At 44.6% G+C, this 24,080-nt stretch overlaps 1 protein-coding gene across 5 annotated transcripts in view; it reads left to right on the plus strand.

The window, feature by feature from the left end:
* DAAM1 (dishevelled associated activator of morphogenesis 1) overlaps nt 1-24,080 on the plus strand; it is a 193,465-nt gene that overhangs the window by 59,799 nt on the left and 109,586 nt on the right. For all 5 annotated transcript variants that reach the window (XM_053601645.1, XM_053601647.1, XM_053601646.1 and 2 more), the window contains exon 2: nt 21,122-21,340. In XM_053601645.1, coding sequence (XP_053457620.1) covers nt 21,158-21,340 — 183 coding nt within the window. In that variant the 5' untranslated portion in view covers nt 21,122-21,157. The remainder of the gene's footprint in view (nt 1-21,121; nt 21,341-24,080) is intronic.

Genomic DNA, 24,080 nt, shown 5'->3' on the forward strand with positions numbered 1-24,080 from the left:
ACTTGGAGAACTTATACTTGTGGAGTTGAGTGTAGTGAAGCAGAGAGTCATGTAGCTGACAGCACTCTGTGAATGCAGTCGGAGCACCTGTGTTTCTGGACAGACAAAATGAGACACTAGGGACCCATGGCTCAGCACTTTGATTAAGTGAGGTAACGAATGGACACAAAGCATATGAAATGTGGCTGGCATGTTGGAGAGGGTTAATAAATGAAACTTATTTGTTTTTATCATCTTAACCATGTTTTAAGCATATAGTTCAGTAGTGTTAAGCATATTTGCATTGCTGTGAAACAGATCTCTAGATTTCTTTTATCTGGCAAAAGTGAAACTCCATACCCATTACTTAAAAACTTGACATTTCTCTTTTCCCTGGTAACCATGTTCTGTTTCTCTGAGTCTACTTCAGATACCTCATATAAATGTTTTTATCTTTTTTCATTCCACATAATGTCCTCAAGGTTTACCCAAGTTGTGCCTGTAATGGAATTTCTTTCTTTTTTAAGGCTGAATAGTATTCCATTTATGTATATACTAAATTTTGGGTATCCATTCATTTATTGACAACAGTTGGAATGCTTCCACTTCCTGGCTGTTGTGAAGAAAGCTGCTATGAACAGAGTATGCAAATATCTCTTCCAGACTTTGCTTTTAATTTTGGGGGGATATGAGTATGTATTCACAGAAGTAGGATAATTCTATTCTTAATTTCTTGAGGAACCAACATACTGTTTTCCAGAGGAGTTTTACAATCCCACCACTGGTAGAAGAGTCGCAGTTTTTCCACATCCTCACCAACACTTATTTTTGGTTTGATGGCAGCCATCCTAACGCATGTAAGGTGACACACAGCTCTGGTTTTCGTTTGCATTGCTCTCGTGATTATTGCTGTCACACATCTTTTTATGTGCATATTGGCCATTTTTTGTCATTTTTGGAGAAATGTTTAGTTAAGTCTTTTGCCCATTTTTAAATTGTGTTTTTGTTGTTGAGTTGTATGAATTCAGGATATTAATCCCTTATCTTGCAAATATTTTCTCCTATTCCATAGTTTGCCTCTGTAGGAAGTTTTAAGTTTGGTAATGGCCCCATTTTGTCTATTTTTCCTTTTATTTCAGTGCTTTTGGGATCGATATTAAAAAATCATTGTCAAATCTAATGTCATAAAGCTTTTCTCCTATATTTTCTTCTATGAGTTTTATAGTTTGGGATCTTATGTTAGATCTATAATCCCTTTGAGTTAATTTTTGTGTATGATATAAAATAAGGTTCCAATTTCGTTCTTTTGCATGTAAATAATTCTATTTTCCCAAGCACTGTTTGTTGAAGAGACTGTCCTTTCCCCACTAAAGTGGTCTTGGCTCCTTTGTCAAAAACTGGTCATATGTGAGTTTATTTCTATTTTACTTGTCACTATATCTGTCTTTATGCCGGTTCCATAGTGTTTTGAAATGATGCAGTGTAAGATCTCTAACTTTGTTCTTTTCTAAGATTGTTTTGGCCGTTTGAAGTCCCTTCAGATTCTATATAACTTTTAGGATGGATTTTTCTATTTCTGCACAAAGTGTCATTGGGATTTTGATAGGGATTTCATTTTACTTCTAGATGGTTTTGAGTAGTAGTGACATCTTAACCATATTAAGTTCTTCTAATCCATAAACATGGGATGTGATTTGTGTCTCTTTAAATACTTTGAGAAATCTTTTTTAGTATTTGGTTAGAAGTCTTTTACTTTCTTGGTTGAAAGTTATTTAATTTAGAAAATTTTAATTTTTTAAAAATTTATAAACAAATATGGCTAAACTCTTTTAAACTTTAGGGATGGATTGATAATTAAGGAGAAAAAATGTAATTCCAGGTCATGTTTAAAAAAAGAAGAGGTTCAGATGAAAGCAAACTCTATTTCATGAGAAGAAGCCAATTTTTTTTTTGTAAGACAGAGTATCACTCTGTCGCCTGGGCAAGAGTGTAGTGGTGATCATAGCTCAGGGCCACCTGAATCTCTTGGGCTCAGCCTCCCCAGGAGCTAGAGGACCAATCCTAATAGGTTTTCACCCTATTATTGTATCATATGCTAGATGATTTCTTTGCAGGTTTAAACAAGTATATCTATTTCACATTTATGATATACCATGTTTATTATTCAACTTGGACTGTTTAACATATGTTGGATCTTCTAAATTATTAAATAAAAGTTAGACCACTTTCCAATTATCTGTAATGAATGTTTAGTGCCCAAATTTGAAGAAATTAGATTTCTACTACTTAAACTCGGGAGGTGTAGCCAGAAAGTATGTAGAGTCTTTTTCTCACAGAACCATAATTAGCATTCAGAACTCAACTTCACAAAATTTCTTGATAAAATTTTAATATGTCAGACCTCTTAGGAGATGTCTCATAGTTTTGTAAAATTAAGATATATGAAAGTTGTTCGTACATATTTATGGTTGTAGATCCCTCATTGTTTTGAATGACCCCAGAGTATCTCATTACACAGGGGCACCCCAAATCATTTGGCCAGTCCCATATTGATAGCGTCATAACCACTGTTGACTTTCGGCAGTTTAGCCATATTCCTCAGAATGTGAAGGCTAAATATTAACCTTAGTCCAAATACTCCAGGCTTGGTAAATGAGTAGGAATAGCAATTTAAAACAGAGCTTTTCAGGTTATTTCATTTAGTGAAAACTTTGCAAGTGAGGCGGTCACTTTAGTGTCTCACATTCCTGAATTACCCAATAGAGCGATTTGCACTCACATCTAATGATTTAGAAAATTACCTACTTGTGAGGAGAGGACACATGGGCTAGTATCCGCTTCCTTCACGTTTCCCTTTTGATGGCTAAGGAATGATGTTTGTAGTTTTTGGTGGTTTTGGTTCTTTCCTTTTCTTTTCTTTCTTTCCTTTTTTTTGGACCCAGGCTTAAATTAAGAGTGGTAACCAGGGGGTGGGGTGGGGAGAAAAAAAAAAAAGAGTGGTAACCAGATGGTGCCTGTGGCTCAGTGGTAGGGCGCCAGCCCCATATACCAAGGGTGGCGGGTTCAAACCTGGCCTCAGCCAAACTGCAACAAAAAATGGCCGGGTGTTGTGGCAGGCGCCTGTGGTCCCAGCTACTTGGGAGGCTGAGGCAAGAGAATCACCTAACCCCAGGAGTTGGAGGTTGTTGTGAGCTGTGATGCCAAGGCACTCTACCGAAGGGTGACAGAGTGAGACTGTCTCCAAAACAAACAAACAAACAAACAAAAAAAGAGTGGTAATCCATTTCCAGTAATTAAAATCCAGTAAAGATCTTAATTCATGTATTGTTTGGCTCATGCAGTTGCAGAAATGTTTGTCTAGTATGTGAATAACTTCCCAAGGATATTCAGTACATGGAGAAGAATCCCAGTGAGAAAACACACTCTTTCTCGTAGCTGCTGGCAGCTTCTATTTTGGGTGATGATTAGCTTTGTTTGATGAAAAAAGATGATGTCTGTCCCCGGTTCACCCTCTCAGTCAGCCATGTGCTCGTGTGTTCTCGATGATGCCTTCTAGTTCTCATAACTACCCCTTCCCCACCCTAACGGTCTATGCAATATTTTTATTTTATATAGGGCAGGCAGTTTTGAAGTGCACAGTCAAAGGAAAACATCCTTTGTTGTTTTCCTGAGAGCATAGTCTTCAAATTTGTGCTTCCCTGAGGTTCTGCCTTTGTGTGTCTTCTTTGCCCCGGAATGACATTGTTACCCAGTTCTTCCTAGATCATCTGGGATTTCCGAAAGTCATTTGGAATGTAATTGCCACAGGAGCCTATTAACACAACAGGTGTTAGAACAATTCCTGGTGTCTTTGATAGTTTCCCAAAGCTCCAACAGGCATATTCCACGGACTGATGTGCCATTTTTTTCAGACCTGGTTATTCTTGGTGTATGAGCCGTGTGTAATAATGTTCTAGTAGCTTGTAGCAATTCCAAAAAAATCCATTGTTCTTTTGCAACAGACATTTGCTTCCAAAATAATAGTAACTTTATTTTACTGGGACTGAAACCAGTGTACTGTTCTCAGAATCACTGATTTCCTTTCCAACTGTCTGTAATGAATACTTACTGCCCATATTTGAAGGAATTAGATTTCAACTACATAAAGTTGGGAGGCGTAGCCAGGAAGTAATTAGAGTCTTATCTCATAGAACTGTTATTAGCACTCAGACTTAAGTTTCACAAACTTTCTTGATAAAAATCTTCACCTTGTTCTCATTCTCAAAGACCATCTCTTGCCCCTAATAAATTCCTGGGATCCCCATTTTTCATTTTGATCATAAGCAATGTGGTGATCTCTTATGGATTGGTAAGGACGACCTCAGACATTTTACCTTTTGAAGACAGAACCTCAGGAGCATTTACTTGAGAAAATTACTGGGAACAAACTTTAGAGTTGCTGCCACCACACATTGTATCCATGTAAGTAGGATTAAAGTAGAGAATTTGAAAAATTGTACTGAATTTGCTCCTAAAGTAAACTATTACAAATTTTCAATATACTTGCATTTTTAAAAAGTACCAGGCAATAAGTTTCATTCATTTGTAAACACCCTAAAACCTCTTTGTCTGAGGAATATTTGTGATATTCTTATGATTTTGATCCACAATAAAATTATAATCAAAACAAAGCTAAGTAAAAGAAAAATAAATAATAGAACTTGCCATTTTGTCTTCTAACTGGACCTAGGACCACCTGAATAGCTTCTTCCATAAAACCTCATGAACTTGAGAGTCTCCCAACAATTCCTTCTTAGGACATGCAGAATTTAAAACAAAATACTATTTAAAAGTTTGTTACATCGTTATCCCTGTGGTGTTTGCAACCTTGGGAACCTTCTTCTCTTTGTCACAAGGTTGACTTTAGATTTGTTAACTGGTACAGACAAACATAAACAGGCCAATTTGGTAGATCTTCAAATCAACGAAGTATCAACAATAAAGCTGTCTGCATTTATTGGCATGGATTTCAAGTAAGCGTAAAAAGCGAGCTAGAATTCTAAATAAAAGGGTAAACTTAACAGTTAATGGGTTATTCAGGTGTATACTTAAAGTTTACTGGGGTTATTGAGAAGGCTGCCAACATCCTGGTTTCAGGAGGACACTGTCACCTGCATCCCACTGGGCGGAGTTAATTATCCACGTGAAACTCTTGGTATGTGGGCTCCACAGAGGTGACCTTAGTCCCATGTAGAAATAATGGCCAACAGGCAGTGAGCCTCTGTGGTGCACTGAGCACTCGGCTAAATACTTTAACTGTGTTAGAGTTCATACTTCAAAGAATTCTGGAGTGATCTCTCTGCATTCACAGACACACGGATGGATATGTACGCTCATATGCATATTGCTACAAATACAGTTTTAGCTTTCACATAAATGGTGATAAATATGTATTGTTATGTATTGATCTCTATAACCCTCCCTCCCTCCTTCCTTTCTTTCATCCTTCCTTCTGTCCACATGTCTGTCTCTTCTGAATATGTTAGATCTTTCCATGTATCTAGGAACCTGGCACATTCCTTGTACGCCCAGGAAGTGGATTCTGTAGCACTAGTTCTCAAACTTGGCTGCATATTGTAATCACCATGGAGCTTGGAAAAATACCTATGGCTGGGCCTCATACCTGAGATTCTGTTTTTATTGGTGTGGGTACATCAGAATATGAGCGCCCAACATTTACTAAAATATTCTCATACTGAAGGACACAGATGATTCTTTCTAGGTTGTCAGTACATCTCTGTGTTATGCATGAACATATCTGCAGGAAAAATCCCTAGATAGGAAGCCTGGGAATTCTTCTTAGACATGGATTTAAGGGCCAGATCATTAAAACAACAGTGGAGGCCTGGTGTGCTCCCGCCGCTAATTGCAGCACTCTGGGAGGCTGAGGTGGGAGGATCAGGTAAACCCAGGAGTCTGCGGTTTCTTTATTTTCTTTCTTTCTTTTTTTTTTTTTTTGAGACAGAGTGTCACTTTGTCACCCTCAGTAGAGTGCCATGGTGTCATAGCTCACAGCAACCTCAAACTCTTAGGCTCAAACGATTCTCTTGCCTCAGCCTTCCGAGTAGCTGGGACTATAGGCACCTGTCACAACACCTGGCTATTTTTAGAGAGAAGGTCTCGCTCTGTCTCTGGCTGGTCTCTAACCTGTGAGAGCTCAGGTAATCCACCCACCTTGCCTCCCAATTGCTGGTATTACAGGCGTGAGCTACCACGCCCAGCCTGAGTCCAAGGTTTCTATGAGCAAGGCTGATGCCACAGCACTCTGCCCTGGGTAACAAACTGAGACTTTGTCTCCAAAAAAAAGAAAGGAATGAAAAATAAAGCAATACTAGGTACTGAGGTAATACGGCTGCCTCTCCCCCTGACAGTTGTTAGATCCCTGTCAGGCTGCTCATCTCACCCCACCCCCAACCCCCATGTGGGTTTTTGTTTTTTGTTCTTTTTTGTTTGGAGGGTTATATATGTAAGTGCTTATGGAAATACATGAAGAAAAGTTGATGAAGTCCTCTGTCAGGTCTTTGTGTCTGTAAGCCTTGTAGTATTGTCTTCATTTTTAATCATCAGAGGTGTGTGTGTTTGTCGTGGGGGCTGGCAGGCCTGACTCAGAAGCAGAACCCCCAGACCACAGGATCCCTGAGCTGGGGCAGGACTGCGGGCTGCAGGCCTCTCACTGCGTTATCTACAAGCAGACTTGCACATGATTGAAGCTTTGCCATCACTCCATAACCTCTTTTGAAGATTTATTACATAAAATTTGTAAGTAGAAGTTATAGGAAACTTGCCCTCGGTAGAGTGCTGCAGTGTCATAGCTCACAGCAACCTCAAACTCTTGGGCTCAAGCAGTTCTTTCCCAGGGAGTTCCAGTTTTTATAACAGAATGTGATTCTGTCATCTGCCCATACTGTTTCTGAGTGCCTTCTCCCTGCCTTACCATGAGCAGGACTCCAGAGGAGAAGCCTGGGTGGTGCTGGACTCAACGCAAAGCTCAGTGCCTTGCCCCAAAGGAGCCCCTCCAGGCGAGCAGACGTATGGAGAGATGTGGGCTGTGGTAAACAACTCACCACACCATCGTTTTAAACTCGGGAATCACCACATACTTAGCTTTATATAAACATTTGTACATTTATGATGGCAAATGATGACTGTGTCCACATGTACTCAAAACAGACTTTCTGAGACAATTGTGAAAGCAGCTGGGCACGGTGGCTCATGAGTGTAATCCCAGCGCTCTGCGAGGCCAAGCTGGGTGGATTGCTTGAGTTCAGGAGTTTGAGACCAGCCTGAGCAAGAGTGAGACGCTGTCTCTACTAAAAATAGGAAAACTAGGTGGGCATTGTGGTAGGTGCCTGTGGTCTCAGCTACTCGGGAGGCTAAGGCAGGAGGATTGCTTGAGGCCAAGAGTTTGATGTGGCTGTGAACTATGAGGATGCCTCAGCACTCTATGCAGGGCAACAGAATGAGACTCTGTTTCAGAAAAAAAAAAGGAGAAAAGCTAAAACCTCACTTGCCTGGGGTGGTGGGTTGCTCTCCACATATGTATCCTGGGTGCTCTGGGCTGAATCCTTTTTTTCTGGGGTCAGCTGCTAACAAACAAAACCCCCCCAAAACAAAATTGCGAAAGGCAGTGGCCCCAGGTACTTGTGTCTTGAGGGTTTGCAGTAGGTTTTCTGTCTTGGTGACCAAGTCACAGTTGCTTTCCCAGACAGAGAAGATGACTTCAGACTTAGAAGTAGATGGATAGGGTCAGGAAAAACAGAAAATGTGAAGGGAATTCAGAACAGCCCTGCAGAGGTCAGAGGTCACACTGGGCGTGCTCCGTGGGAGTTTTGCACAAGTGGTTGAAGCGGGATATTTAAACCTGGGTAAAGTCTTCAGAATGTACAGGAGAGATTTTTCTTAAATGCCTTCTTCCACGCTGCCCCCAAACTCTCAGAGAATTTCCCATACTTTGCAGATAAGCTGTCTGACCTGCAGAGCCCTTGATTTAGTGATAGCAACTTCTCTGCAGAGATTAAATCAGCCTCATTCCAGAAATTTGCTCTGCTGATAAACACTGGAAAGTCAGAGAAAGGAATCTGGGCAACATCTTCGCACCGAACAGTAGTTAACAAGTATTAATTTTCCTTTCAGGTTTAGGGAAGTTCTCTCCCCGTATAGTGTCCATTTAAAAGCCATCAAACTTGAGAGTGCTAGACAGTGAGGAGACTGCAGACCGCATGCCGTGTGGCCCTCAGACCGTGCCTGTGAGCCGTCTCTCCCAGGGCTGGAAAGCATGTCCCACCAGGGAGGACCGGGCATGCGTCTTTCAGTCGGTCAGCGAAGGGCAACAGTCCACCCTTTTTCCTTTCAATCTGGACTGTTCGGAACCTCACACCGGAGTTTTGTGTTCCCGTTTGCTAGACTTGGATTTCTTCTTGTGCTGCCTCCTGGGCTTCTTCCATCTCAACTTTGGTCTTTTTACTCTGCGTTGGACTTTGGTCTCATTTGTTTTCATGGTAGACTATTTCAATTCACTCTCTTGCCAAACAGGGGAGGCAAAATTTCTATGTGTGTATGTGTATGCGCGCGTGCACAAACACACACACACAGCTTATCTTCATTTTTATAGATGATAAAACTGAGTATGAAAGAATTCAAGTGTCTTTCCTGGAGTTGCTTTGAGAAAGCAGAGGTTGGGCAGTATTTGCAGTAGTCCCCTTGGGTTCCTCGTTGCCTGCCCTCCTGCCGTGTCCATCAGGTCTCCCCTAACTGAGCACTAACATCTGTAGTGAGAGACAGGGGGGTTTCTAACTGACTTTAGCCCAGAATCTTTGTTCTATGTGATTTTTCATTTCCTGCTGCAGCAATTGTGTTGCAGTAATCTTGGTATAAAGGTAGACAGAAGAACATTTTTTAAAAAGTGGGGAGGGGAGGCTCTTCACAGGTAGCACAGTGGTTATGGGGCCTGCCACATACGCTGAGGCTGGTGGGTTCAAACCCGGCCTGGGCCAGCTAAACAGCAATGCGACAAAAAATAGCCAGACATTGTGACAGGAGCTGCTTGGGAGGCTGAGGCAAGAGAATGGCTTAAGCCCAAGAGTCGAGGTTGCTGTGAGCTATGACGCCATGGCTCTCTACTGAGGGTGACATAGTGAGACTCTCAAAAAAAAAAAAGGCAATTGGTGATTTTGAAAATTTGCATTTAGTAAATACCATGAACTTACTAAGTTCTTTGTGCAAAATTTTAGTTCTTTATTTACAGTTCCGCAAAGTGTCATTTTCCAAGTGTACCAATAGCAACTTCGTCCACAGATTGCCTCCTTGGTGATAAAATGCCTTGGTGTTAAGATGTAGTTACGATATTTGAGAAGGAATGTGATTGAACTGCATCTGTTTTAGGGTCTGTGAGTGCTGGTGGCAGAGCTCACTTCTCCAGAGGACCCGTCTGGGGCCTCCCTGGGCAGAGGACTTAATATTACCATGTGGAGAGGACCTTCAGTAGCTTCTTTAATTCAGAGTAAACTTTGACTGAAGTTCTGGAAACCATAATTGTTGAAACTAAGTGTATATCTATTCAATTTCTGTCTCAGAATTTGTCTGAATTATTTCGATTGTGAGGAAGTTTTTAAAAATCCCTAATAATATATATAGGGTTTTTTTTTTTGTTTGTTTGTTTTTTAGCCAATGTCTTTTAATATTATCTGCATTTTCTGTGTGGATGGCACCAAAGGGTTGGCTGCTTGTTTGTGAAGGTCTGAAGGTTTAAGTGTCTAAAGAAGGTCATTTTGGTGGGGGGAGATTTTGAGAGGCAGCCACATTCACATGCACACGTGAAGACCAGCTCAGCAGAGGAACGGCATGCCTGTGAGTACAGATGTTCCTTGTGTGTCCTGCAGCCTTCAAGTATCCTTTCCTAGTGACTGGTGGGCTTTCTCTTAGATCCTCTCTGAAAGAGCTGCTAGGTAACTCAGAAAGGCTGCATTCTACACATTTATTTAAACCGTGACAAAGCTGGCTATTGAGCTATATACAGCGTCTTATGTTTGTGTAACTCCACGTTTGCATCTGCCTTTGTACAGTCAGTCTTGGAGTGGATCCCTCGGAGACAGGGAAGACAGAAACCCAAAGGGGAAAATGATTTGCATTTCTTTTGACTGCAGTTTAAATTCGTTTATTGACTTAGCTCACAGTGGAGCATCAAGTCCTCACGCTGAGGGGCACAGCTCTCTGGCAAGGCTGCGATGTCTTGGTGGGGAGCTCCAGTGACACTTTGGCTTTGGCTGTCCTCCCAAATGATTGAGATGTGATGTCCTGGCTTCTAGACTCTGGTTTCTGTCACGTGAAGAGCACAAATTTCCTAACTCGAAAACCTTGTTCTATTGGTTTTAGAGATTTTAACCTGTGGTTAAAGGATTGAGTCATGACACAGAACAGTTGCTGCCAGGTTTCAGAGTGAAGACGCGGAGGTGTCTCCTTGGCTCTGCACACCCAGGGTAGGGGTGGTGATCCTGGCAGGTGCCTGTGACTCTGGGCTTGGAGAAAGTGTGTGTTGGCACACACTGTTAAGGGTAGGCCTGGACTCACTGGCTCCTTTCTCCCTTACCTAGGGAGGAAGTGGAGAAGGAAGGTGACAGTCCGGCCTCCACTCTGCACCACTGCCCACACTGACGCAGAGCAGTGCCAGAAGCAGACAGTGTTTTCAGGGTGCTGGGGGGATTTTGAGTGTTGGGATTGGTTTCCCTGGATGGTGGATGCCTCTCACTGGCTTCCTCCAGCATCAGAAAAGTAGCTGGGAGGACTGCTGGGTGAGTCTTCAGGAGCTGCTGCACGAAGTGCCCTATTAGAACATTCTTTTGGGGCCAAGTGTGTGGGAAGGCCGTACCTCCGCTGAATCCTGGGAGACGCCCTTTCCGTTTCCTGATGGAGAGGATGTTGAGACTTGAGGGGAAAACACAATTCCCTTTCAGATGTTTCTCCTACAACCTTTACACTGTATTCCATGATTTTTTTTTTAAAGCTCCAGATAGTATTTGGCTCGTGGTGTGCTTGGGAAATGAAAGCAGACCTGAGGGATGTGAGAGGGGAGAGATGGCCAAGAAGGGCTGCAAAGTCATTTTTTTCCTTTCACATTTTTCTTGATAAGCAAATTTGGGTTAATGTTATCATGTTGTCGCACTTCAAAATTACACGTCAGGACCCTTGGGAAAATTGTGCAATGTGAGGCAGGCAGCAGCTCTGAAGACAACGGGCGTGGCCCCGGAGTGGAGCGTCCCCAGCCTTCCGCTTGAAAGGCAAACTGTGCCTCATTTCATGTCTGTGACATAGATTCTATTGTTTCAGACATTCAAGACCGTTTATAGCACCAAAACAGTTACACTATACACACACACACACTATACATGGTGTCATAGCTCATGGCAACCTCAAACTCCCGGGCTCATGTGATCCTCATGCCTCAGCCTCCTGAGTAGCTGGGACAATAGGCACACTACAATGACTATGTTAATGTTCAGATTGTAACTAGGGAATTTGATGCCAAACTCCTTCCATCTTGATTAAAATAATACAAATGGGGAACAACAATTATGGTCCCTGCTGCACTTTGCAATCACATGCAAAAACTCCCTCAGATTTTAGCCAAGTTGGAGGTTAGTAGGCACTCACAGCCCCTTCCTCCCTCCAGCTTATCTGGGCTGCTGTTTCTCCTGTAACTTCTCTGGTTAGAGGAAAACCGTGGTAACTTAGCCAGCAATTGGGTCCCTCCGTCTGGACAGCCATCTTATAACGTGTAGTCGAAATCCCTGATGAGCCCATTAAAGTGGTGTAAGTCTCAGCGCAGGTCCACTTGTTAACACAGCCTTTCAGTTTCCCCCATGGAGATGCTGGCTGTGTCTTGCTTGCTTTGTGCAAAACAAACTTTATTATCACATATATGGTGACGTGGCATCATCAAAGGGGAAGCGTTAGGGGGGGTTTTCTTGTGGACTGTAAGTTGCTCTCTAAAGTTTTTATCATAATTATCACCATCTACATTCCCTAAAATTTGGCCTCATCTTTTGACTGTTGCCACATGGAGAATCTAGCTTGTTTTGCTTTGCTAAAGAGCAGTACAAATGCCTCTGACTTTGAGCTAGGCCACAGATGGATTGAATTTCTTATTCTTTGCTAAGCAAAATGCACCTGCTTCAGAATCTTAAGAAGCTTTTTAATTGCTTCCTTGTGCACGGCATAGCAATAGTCATCAGTAATGTTGTAGATGGATTGCAGTTGGGATGTCCAAGAGGTGACTGCTTCCTCTGCATGATGCCAGAAGCTGAGATTGGAAGATGTTTCTGGCTCAGAGCCCAGCTGTCCTAGTGGAATTAGTCTCTTCCCTCAGGCTGATCTGATTAAAAAGGGGCCATGATGGGCAATTGTAGGCCCCTGGTTTCAGGAATTGCACATTTGTTCTTCACTAGACACAAGGACCAGCTCCCCCGTCTCCTAAATGTCCCCATTGGTCTGTGATCACCCCGCACAGGGGTTCGTTCTCTTCACCCATGTCTCCAGCACCTCACCCCACGTCAGCGTATTAAGGAGGCTCCAGTGATGATGAGTGAGTAAATGGAGACTTCCTTGGGCAAAGTGTTCACTGAATGTAAGGAATTGGAGAAATGTCTAAAAGATTGTATCAGTGGGTCAATTTCCAGTGGAGCTTACTTCGGAATGAGTTAGAAAAGCAAGCATCAACTAGCTTGGCCAGGGCCTCCTTGCTCCAGGGGACGTACGGGTAACCCTGGGATGGAGTCCTTTGGCAGGGCTGCTGTCAACATGGGGATGCTGGGAGGGTGACTGCGGAGGACCTGGTGATCTGACTGACTTCATATGTCCTGGGGATTGTGCAAAACAGACCCTCAGACAGTGTGGAAAGACCACCCAGTCACACATCTCTGCAATGCAGAGATGGGGCCATCTGTTCTCTTAGGCATTTACGCTTTTGCATTCAACAAACATTTGTTGAGAACAGTGTGTACCAGGGACTGAACAAAACTTAGCCCCTGCCTTCAGCATCTCATGGTCTCGTGAGGAAAACAGACACAAATTTGGATTTTAAAAAAAGGTGCCCAACTGCATATGTGGTGCTAGGGGTATTGAAAGGGGTGTATGACCGTCCCCGGGAAACCTAGGGCCCGTGAAGCAGCATGTGAGGAGACCTTGATGGTGGCTGGGAGAGGGTCAGGGGAAGAACATCCCAGGCCACAGGCGCCTAGGGGTGTGGTCTGAAGGGAGACGGCCGTATAGTATGGCAAGGATACGTGGTCGTGGGTGTTGGGGAGCGTGGGAGGCACACTGTTCTGGGTGTAGGAAATAAAGTGCTTTGAAGGACACTTGAAGGGGGTTTGAAGAACCCCCCCAGTACACGAGCCCTCAGCTCTGGGCCTGCCTGTGACTCCTTGCTCAGGCCACACTGGTTCTTCCCTCCTGATGCCAAGTGTAGCTCCCCATGCGCCCAATCATCTGTGCCACCTGCCGCCTCTGCCTGGGCCGCTGTCCCCAACACTTTGCTGGTGGGGGCTGGCTCGTTTTATCCATCAGGTCTTAGCTTAAATGCCCCTGTCCAGAGGGACCCTCCCTGACTGCACTGTGGGAAGCTGCTGCTCCCTCCTGCCCTTCACTCCCTGCTCGGTGCCGTCTGCGACACTGACCCACACCAGCAGTTACCTTCTTGTTTACTGGACTTTCCCCCTGCCTTCCTCAAAGCACGTGAGCTCCCTAAGATTCCTGCTCTCATTTTTGTCCCTCTTCCCCAGTGCCTAGCACAGTGTTTGCCGGGTGTGGCACACGAGCGAGTAAACATTTGACTCAATAGAGTGGACAGATGAGTGTGATGGACAGGGCAGCCCCTGGTGACCTTCATGGCACACATGGGTACGCCACCTGTTTTTCCTGGTCTGTGGGCTAAGAATGGTTTGCACATGTTCAATGGTTGAAAACAAAACAAAAGAATAATATTTAGTGACATGAGAGATGAAGTCCACATTTTGGTGTCCACAGTAAAGTTTTATTAGAACATAGGCACACCCATGTGTGCTGGTATCTGGGACTACTTGCGTGATAAAGTGGCAGGGTTAAATAGTTGTGACAAAGGCCCAATGGCCTGAAAAACCTTAAAATATTTACTGTCTGGCCCTTTACAGAACATGTTTGCTAAACCCCTGGCTGAGGAATCAAGGGTCAGGGAAAAAGAGTTAAGAAACCGTTGCTGTCACTGGGATGAGGGGAGACTGGGGTGTGGCCTTGAGTTGGAGAGGGTGGGCCTGGATTCCAGCGCCCTGAGCAGGCAGGCTTCTCACCTGCAAGCATCCTGTCCCAGGCCCTGCCCCTAACCAGCTAGGCTCCTTCTGGGTAGCTCTACGCTGACCCGAAGATCAGTGTCCTTCACACCTCTTTCCTCCTGATTGCTCCCTCCCTCCCACCTGTGAAAGTTTCACCTGTAAAGTGGGACTGAGGGAACAAAGTGACAGTTGTCACTGTGCCTGTTGTGTCCTGTACGCAAGCGATTGTTGGGATCAGTCATCACTAAGGCGAGAGGGTGGGCGATTTCTTTTGCTTCTTGTTTTGGGCAGTGTATGGGAACATAGGCTCTGAGCACAGGGTTCTGAATATGTGATAAGATGGTTCTGTGTTGGAAATCTCCAAGACATGCCATCACCTATTGTCCAAAGATGGGTTTAATCAGGGGTGTTGTATTTGGGTTCCATGGAGGAGCCAGCATTAAAATCTCACCAAGTCTTTCACCAAGTCTTTCAAATACACATCACCTCTAAAAGACAATATTTTTGTCCTTATTAAAATGATTTTAATTAGTTTCTTAAATGTAACAGGCTCTGTATCTTATTACCCATCTTAAGACACTGGCCAAGACCCTCATATTCTTTTGTTTATAGAACTGTTGGCATTTTCTTTTTAAGACTTGAAAAATGCTTTAGGGTGATTTTTAGATCTTAACATTACCCCCCAGCCCCACCCTTACCCCCACACTCCCTCCCCTCCCCAGTACAGCTAGAATGTAATATAATGTGGGTCTAAGTGAAGCAAATCGCAAAAGGAAAGCTATTGCTGTCTTTCCTCATTTCCTGAACACTTTGGTTGTGCTTCTATGTCCAAAGCACTAAGTGACACATGTCATGGGCATTTTTTCTCCTGGGTTGACTTTTTTTTTTTTTTTTTTTGTGGCTTTTGGCGGGGGCTGGGTTTGAACCCGCCACCTCCGGCATATGGGACTGGCGCCCTACTCCTTGAGCCACAGGCGCCGCCCCTGGGTTGACTTTTTAATGAGGGAAGAAAGACCCAGACCTCAAAGCACTATAACCTCTGGCTTTATATCGTGAGGGCACCAGACCATGTCCAGTTGGGAAGGGTAGCCTGACTGCTGGAAGAGGTGGCCGGAGGTGAACTCTCAGGCTTTGTGTGGATCATACAGTCCTCCGCGAGCTGGCCCTGCCTGCACGAGCCGACTTTACCTCTTTGCCCTCATTTCCCAGTATCCTGAACGCGGCTTGCTACCCCCATCCACACACACAGTCATGCCGACCATGGCTGTGATCGCTGAACAGTCCGTTTGCTGACGACGGGACACGCAGGAGGCCTCCGAGTGGGACACTGGTCCCGCCTGGAGCACACAGTGCAGTGAACATAACAGTTAGGTTGTGGTAAGTGCTCACCCCCGTGTCCATCTGTGCAAGAACTGAGATGAAACACTTCGTGGCACTTTGATGTTGCTGAGGCGTTTCTACTCTATTTTACAAAAGTATCAGTTTTGTAAGAGATTGGAGGGGAAACAGTGAGAAGCCCTAAATTGGATATTTTTGATAGGAACATTTTTGGATGTTTATTTCCCCGTCTGATAGAAGTAGGTAATCATATAAATGTTTATTTTCTAAAAAATCCCATTTTATTAATTGTGAAGGTAGTATGTGTCCGTGGTAACAACCTGGGAAGTACAGAAGAATTGTTTGTTCAGATAAACAAGGTGATGTACACATCAGCCTCAGAGCTCTCTGCTGCCCACACTGGGGTGCATTTCTCTTGTCCTTTTTTCCTGCTTACATATATGATTTTTTCTTTACAAAAAAATGGGACACCGTGTACCTACCCTTTATTTGTTATAAGTATTTGCATGTCATTAAATATTCATTTGCAAAGGGCTACTAGGTGGCCTGTCACCCGCTTGTGTCATAGTTTACCCTTTTTGTTTAGTTCTCCTCTTTTATTTGTTATTCTAGATAACGCTTTGAAAATTTCTCTGAAAACACCTTCAGTAGTATCACCAGATATTTCTTCAGCATGTTTTTGCAGAAGTAGAAATACTAGGTCAAAATGTGTGACTATTTTAAAGCTCTGATAACTTGCCCTTCAGAAACGTTGACCTGGATTTCAGCTGCCGCCAGCTGCTCCCGTGTCTCATGGTGCTGTGTCCTCTCTGCGTTGGTCCTGCCTGCCGGGACAAAGACAATGGCAGGCAGGGAGGAGAGGTCCACTTAGGTGGAAGATGGCAGGAGTGCAAGGTGGTCACGGAGCATGGAAGGTGGCCTGTTGAGTGAAGGGTGGGATAATCTTAATCTCTGAACAGAGAAGTTGGGCTGAAATCCAGCTTGGTGGGACGCTGAAAGCCAATTTAGGATGGTACCGGGGAGCCACTGGCAGGTTTTCAGCAGGGAGATGAGAGTCCCAGGGCTCTGCTCTGGGAAGATGGAGGTGTTCAGCACAGCCCATAACCTTCCACTCTGGGCCCCTTCCCACCGCAGGCTCACACTCTTCCTCTGCCTGAATGGCCCGTTTTCCATCTTCTCTCTGCATCTCCACATCGCCATCAGCAGCCGTCCCCAGAGTCTCTTCTGGAAACCCCCGCTCTGTTGACTTGGCACTTGTGGCTTCCCTTGTCACCACCTTTGGGGCGCTACCGCCTCCCCCATGTGGGCTTCCAGTGCTGCTGTTCATCTCCACACTCTCAGGTGCCCACTGCTGCGCCCGGCACATGGCGGGCACTCTGCCATCTGCCAGAGGAATCCCAAGTACTGTGTCCGTCACGGTGTCCCTGCGCAGGGAGGTGTCAGCAGGGAGGACAGTGGACGTCTCAGCTTACCCTCTGTTTGAGAGCCAGTGAGGGCCGTGTCTAGGGGCCCCTTCCTGCAGACTTCCAGTTGTGACTTTCAGGGCTCCATTCTAGAATTTTTAAATTAATTTTTAATTAAAAGCATAACTATGTACAGTTATGAAGCACAATGTGATGATTTGATATACATTGTGGAATGCTTAAATCAAACTGATTAACAATATAGCCATCCCCTCACTTATTTTTTGTGGTAAGACGTTGAAAATTTTCTCTTAGTTGTTTTGAAATATACCCTTGCATTGTGCACATTAGCTGGGAGGACACCATTCTGGAATTGTTTGCAAATGCTGGTTGTTTCAGAGAGCTTTTACCCGAGTTTATGTCATAGTATTAACTACAAATCAAGAAATTAATGATAGATTTTGGAACTGGGTTCTCTTGAGTTGGAGGATGTGGTAAATTGGTGGGTTGGGTTTTACTATTAGAATTTCAGAACAAAAACAGAGCCAGAGAGACATCTATTTCCTTACTGTCCAGAATCACCCACTGCTCAGGGTGGACACACCTGTTCTAGTCTCTCCCCTGTGTCTGGACTCGGAAGCGTGTGGACACCTCCCCCTGCCCCCCCCCCCCCAGGTGTACTTCTCCTCTGCCCTTCCCCCTCTTAACGGGTCAATTCTCATCCTACTGGGTCTTTTTTCCCCCTTTCTTTTAGCTTCATTTCTTTTTAAAATTTGAAAGCCTATAAAAGTTATGTATGAGCACATGCCCATTTTTTAAAAAGTAGCATGAAAGGAACATTCCTTTTCATGCCTTTTCCCAATCCTCTTCCTCTTTCAGAATTAGGAATTTGCTCTGTATTTTTCCAGATCTTTTGCTGGAAGCAAATCTATATGTAAACAATTAGCTCTTCATATGTTGATTATTTTAAGAAGGCGCTTGGCATCATGCTTTGCGCATTCTTCTTTGACTTGCTTTTTTTTTTCACTTGACAGTTATCACTTGGGATTTTTTCCAAATTACATAATTACATAACTCATCTTTAAAAACCTCTCTACAATTATTTAAAACTTTTCTTGTGGTAAAAATTCAAATTGTAAAGAGTGCGAAGTAAAAAGGAGCAATGCCCCTCCCCTGTTTTTATTTTTGTGCTTGCCTACTGTTAATGCTTTCTCGTCTATATTCACAAATATTATATTCTTTAAAACGTGTAACCCTATCATATGTGGTGTGTATCATATAGTATCTTGAGCATTTTCCCATATCTTTATACACAGATGCCTTGTTCTTTTAATGAGGGTATCATATTCTATTATGTGAAATGCAGTAGAACTTCTGTCAGTCGACCACCCGGGACTGTCACAAACTGGTCAACATAAGGAACGAGGCCTCCTGTACTGATATGCTCGCGTGGTGCATGTCTAGTCTGTGAAAATTAGGTCAACTTAAGAAGGTGCAAGCAAACAGACAGCTACACAGTGGAAAAGGATATTTGCATGTTATGAATCAGACAAAAGCTTGATAACTAGGATCTACAGAGAACTCATATTAAGCAATATAAAACAGCCAACAATCCCTTGTATCACTGGGCAAGAGAGATGAATAGAACTTTCTCTAAAGAAGACAGACGAATGGCTAACAAACATATGAAAAAATGCTCATCGTCCCCAACTGTCAAAGAAATGCAAATCAAAACCACCCTGAGATACCACCTAACCCCAGTGAGAATGACCCACACCATAAAGTCTCAAACCTGCAGATGCTGGCGTATATGTGGAGAGAAGGGAACACTTTTACACTGCTGATGGGACTGCAAACTAATTACCCTTGTGGAAGGAAGTATGAAGAAACCTCAAAGAACTCAACGTAGACCTCCCATTTGATCCTTCAATTCCATTACTGGGCATCTACCCAGAAGAAAAAACAATCTTTTACCATAAGGACACTTGCACTAGACTGTTTATTCCAGCTCAATTTACAATCGCCAAAATGTGGAAACAACCTAAATGCCCAGGAATGGATTAACAGGCTGTGGTATATGTACACCATGGAATACTATTCAGTCACTAAAAAAGATGGAGACTTTACATTTTTTGTATTAACCTGGATGGAAGTGGAACACATGATTCTTAGTAAAACATCACAAGAATGGAGAAGCAAGAATCTAATGTACTCAATTCTGATATGAGGAAAACTGATGCTAGTACATGGTGAAGGGTGGGGGAATGGAGGAGCAGAGAGAGGGAAGGCGGGTAGGGTCGGGGGTCATGGTGTATGGCACACCTCTTGGGGGCGGACACAATTATAAGAGGGACTTTCCCTAACAAATGCAAGCAGTGTAACCTGGATCTTTGTACCCTCAATGAATGCCCAACAATTAAAAAAAAAAAAGGTGGTCAATGTAGGGAGGTAGTCAACTATGGAGGTTCTACTGTATATAATTTATTTAACCATTTCCCTACTCATTTCATCTTTTCTCTTTGAAAAATCTCTAGTCCTTCTAGCTTATGCTAAGCCACTTTTGCTTTGTTATGAATTTAAATCATCCAATACAGTAAACATTCCCAGAATGCCCCTACACGTCCTAGTACTATGAGGGTCCTGGGGTTGTGAAGTGCTCGGTGCAGGGACCTGCCCCTCCCTTTGAGTTATCACAGTCTCCCAGGAAGATACACTTATAGACAACTGATGAAGTGGATATATACCTCGTAGCATGTGTTAGAGAACTGATGAAGTGGATGTATACGCCTTAGCGTGTAAGTTAGACAACTGATGAAACGGATGTATACGCCTTAGCATGTAAGTTAGACAACTGATGAAACGGATGTATACGCCTTAGCGTGTAAGTTAGACAACTGATGAAACGTATGTATACGCCTTAGTGTGTAAGTTAGACAACTGATAAAACGGATGTATACGCCTTAGCGTGTAAGTTAGAGAACTGATGAAGTGGATGTATACGCCTTAGCGTGTAAGTTAGAGAATGGATGAAGTGGACGTATACGCCTTAGCGTGTAAGTTAGAGAACGGATGAAATGGATGTATACACCTTAGCGTGTAAGTTAGAGAACGGATGAAATGGATGTATACGCCTTAGCGTATAAGTTAGACAACTGATGAAACGGATGTATACGCCGTAGCGTGTAAGTTAGACAACTGATGAAACGGATGTATATGCCTTAGCGTGTAAGTTAGACAACTGATGAAACGGATGTATACGCCTTAGCGTGTAAGTTAGAGAACTGATGAAGTGGATGTATACGCCTTAGCGTGTAAGTTAGACAACTGATGAAACGGATGTATACGCCTTAGCGTGTAAGTTAGAGAACTGATGAAACGGATGTATACGCCTTAGCGTGTAAGTTAGAGAACTGATGAAACGGATGTATATGCCTTAGCGTGTAAGTTAGAGAACGGATGAAGTGGACGTATACGCCTTAGCGTGTAAGTTAGAGAACGGATGAAATGGACGTATACGCCTTAGCGTGTAAGTTAGAGAAAGGATGAAGTGGACGTATACGCCTTAGGGTGTAAGTTAGAGAACGGATGAAGTGGACGTATACGCCTTAGCATGTAAGTTAGAGAACGGATGAAATGGGTTATATACACCTTAGCATGAATGTTATACATTCTACTCCAGGAAGGTAAAGGGGGAGAAATTGGAATCAGATTTAAAGAACCAGTTAGAGCTCTCCTACTGGCAAGGAGAGTGAGAAGAACAAAGCAGGTTGGTAGGAAAGGGAGTGTGCTGTGCACAGAAGAACCGGTGTCAGTGTGATCAGGGAGAAGTGGGAGGGCAGGGTTGGGGTCGTGCTGTTTACTCAGCAGTTGGTCACAGCAGACATTGGACAGATGAATAGAGGACATGTTGTCTCTGCCCCACAGGATCCCACGCCTCTCTGGGGCTGTCCTCTCTGTGCCCTGCAGGGTCAGCACTGGGAGCTCTTTCTTGAATTCATCTGACCTTTTAAAAATATTTGATCATTCTCGCAGTCCTAATCACGCCATGTTCTTTTTTTTTCCCAGAGTTTAGTCACATCAAGAAATAGGACAGATTCAGCCATGGCCCCAAGGAAGAGAGGCGGACGGGGTATTTCGTTCATCTTTTGCTGTTTTCGAAACAATGATCACCCAGAAATCACGTACCGGCTGAGAAACGATAGCAACTTTGCGCTGCAGACCATGGAGCCAGCTCTGCCCATGCCCCCCGGGGAGGAGCTGGACGTCATGTTCAGTGAGCTAGTGGTGAGTGCCCAGTTTCTGTCCCAGCAGGGGTGGGGGCCAGAGAAGAACCTTTTCTTTTTGATGAAGCGGCCTCATTCATCCCTGGTGCCTGCTCCCTTTCTGTCAGCGTGGCGTCTGTGGAGGAGGTGGGGTTAGCAGAGGTCAGCGTTACCACGTCCAGGGGCTTTGCCATGCGTTAAGTCGCAGAGGTCCTCACATTAAGTGGCAGTCCTGCGTCCTGAGCTGCCACAGCCTAAGTCTGTCGTGTGCCCATAAATGATTCCTGCACCTGCTTCGCACCTATCGGGATTCCTAACTCGCCCCCATCCCCCACTCCCAATGTATAGTGTAATATTAACGTCTTTTTAAGAATTAGTCACACTTCCCATCCTATCCTTAATCTTTTGGTTAGAGACATTATGTACAGTATCTTATTTAGCCTAATAATAGGATTAGAATAATAACATTGTGGGAATCTTTTTAGAGATACATCCCTCAATATCTAGTATAAAACTTACTCACCTAGGGATGTAAGTCTGCCCTGTAATTTAGCTTTTTGAGAGTCTTTAAAGTGCTATTTCTTGCCATCGTGTGTTTCAGAGGATATTATGACAGGGCACTGGCAGAGGGATTATTAGGATGACCTTGATTCAGATCAGTGTGCTGACTTCATCTGCATAAGTATGGAAAAATACATGTTATTTTTCTGAGCCCGTTTTTTGCAAAATGTTAGAAAAAATAATAATTCCTCTCCTAGGTTTGATGTAATGTTTGAGAGAACAGTACACAGTGGGAGTGGCCCTGTGCCAGGCCCTCCGAGGTGCTTATCAAATGCCGAGTGAGCGTTGTACCTCCCTTGATGTGCTCCCTTGAAGCAGTTTGTCACCTTACTTCTAATAAGAGCATTTATATTGTTCAGCACATACTAGGGAGTGCTATTGTTTTGTAGAATTTTTAGGTCAAGAGATTAATGTAGGCTATGTCGCTGCCCTCCAGGGGTAACATCTGAACTGTCACTGCAGCTCTAATTGGACCATAGTTTGTTTATAAAGCAGAAAGGTGAGCCACTAGGAAGGGCGAGAGAAGCTGGCGTCTGCACCCGCTCTCGGGGTGGAGGTGGTCAGAGAGAGGTGACTCATGCAGCATCTTCACACTTGGTGATGGTGAGAATCTACAGTGTTTAAGGTTTCTTTCCCCGTCTCATCTCTACTGCATGAAGAACTCTGCTCTACACATTGAAGAGATTGAAAGCAGAAAGCTAGAACCTGTCTCCAAAGATGTGATGGTTTCAGTAGCAAAAGGGGATCTGTAACGAAGCAGGGGTGTGGCTCCCAAAGGCACAGGCCCGAACACCTGTGCAGAGATTGTGTGTGTGCGCAGTGCGGGTGTGGGACGGGGTGGTGGTGATGGCGGCCTCAGAAGACTTTCCGGGGGACACCAGCAGGAAGTGAAGGCGAGAAGAGGAGGGAGGAGCGCGCAGAGCAGTCCCGTGATCTTGAGCTCGTTCACGCTGTAACACCAGAACCTCAGCAGAGCTTACCGCCTGGTAGCATCGCACGCCCGCTACGTGACCCTGCGTGCCTGCTGTGTGACCCTGCGTGCCGGCTACGTGACCTTGCGTGCCTGCTATGTGATCCTGCGTGCCCGCTACATGACTCTGTGTGTCTGCTGGGTGCCCGCTACGTGACCCTGTGTGCCTGTTGCGTAACCCTGCGTGTCCTCTGGGTGTCCTCTGCGTGCCTGCTGCGTGCCCACCACGTGCCCACTACGTGACCCTGCGTGCCTGCTGCGTGCCCACTACGTGACCCTGCATGTCCTCTGCATGCCCACCACGTGACCCTGCGTGTCCGCTGCGTGCCCACTGTGTGCCCGCTCTCGCTATACTCCTCGCCATCTTCTGCCCCGTACCCAGGACTGGAGGAAGAAGGAAGACCTGGTGACTGCACATGGGTTCCAGGTGTGCACTTGGAAATAGCACAGCTGGCGTGTGTCTACATTGCTTAGACCGGCACAGGTCACATGGCCAAGCCTGAGGTCATGGAGTGGGAAGTGGAGTGGGAAGCCTGAGGTCATGGAGTGGGAAGTGGGCACACTGTCCTCTTCCAGGGATGGGCACTGAATCGTGGCCGTCAAGGGCAATCGTTTTGCATTTGCGGGTTGGGTTTAATTACAGTGTTCTAAAACCAAAAGGTGATGGACGGAGATGGGGTGTTGCTGATGACTGAAGACTCCCTGGGTGGGAGAGGAGCTGGTGGGCAGAGCTCCCCACATGGACAGTCCTTTCCGTGACATTCTGTCAGCCTTCCAAAGTGAGACCTGAGAGGGACCTACACAGTGGCAGCTCCATGTACAGCTTGAAGACAGCTCGTTGTTCTGTATTCAGAAGAGAGAAAATTCTACCCTCTGCTCTATCGATGTCTCTATTCTGTGTGAAAATTGCCTACAGCTGTTGGTTGTTAGCAAGCCAATGCCAAACCAGAACTTTAAGCTGAAACCACTGGAAAACAAATTATCTTGAGGTTTGTATCTGTCCTGGAGAGTAAGGGATGGCTTTTCTCTGCTCATGATTTCAGGGACTTAGACTACAAATCCATCCAAGTGCTAGGGGTGGCTGGGGTGAGAGAGGTGGGCTCAAAGCCTCTGGAAACCTCTGGCCTGGGCTCTCCTACTGCCCCCACATGCAGGAGAGGGTGGCCTGGGGGTGCTGGAGAACACTTGGGCTCTGCAGACGGGCAGCTTTTCCAGGTGCCAGGTCCATACC

This window comes from Nycticebus coucang, chromosome 9 (assembly GCF_027406575.1).
Source record: "Nycticebus coucang isolate mNycCou1 chromosome 9, mNycCou1.pri, whole genome shotgun sequence".
Lineage (NCBI taxonomy): Eukaryota > Metazoa > Chordata > Mammalia > Primates > Lorisidae > Nycticebus > Nycticebus coucang.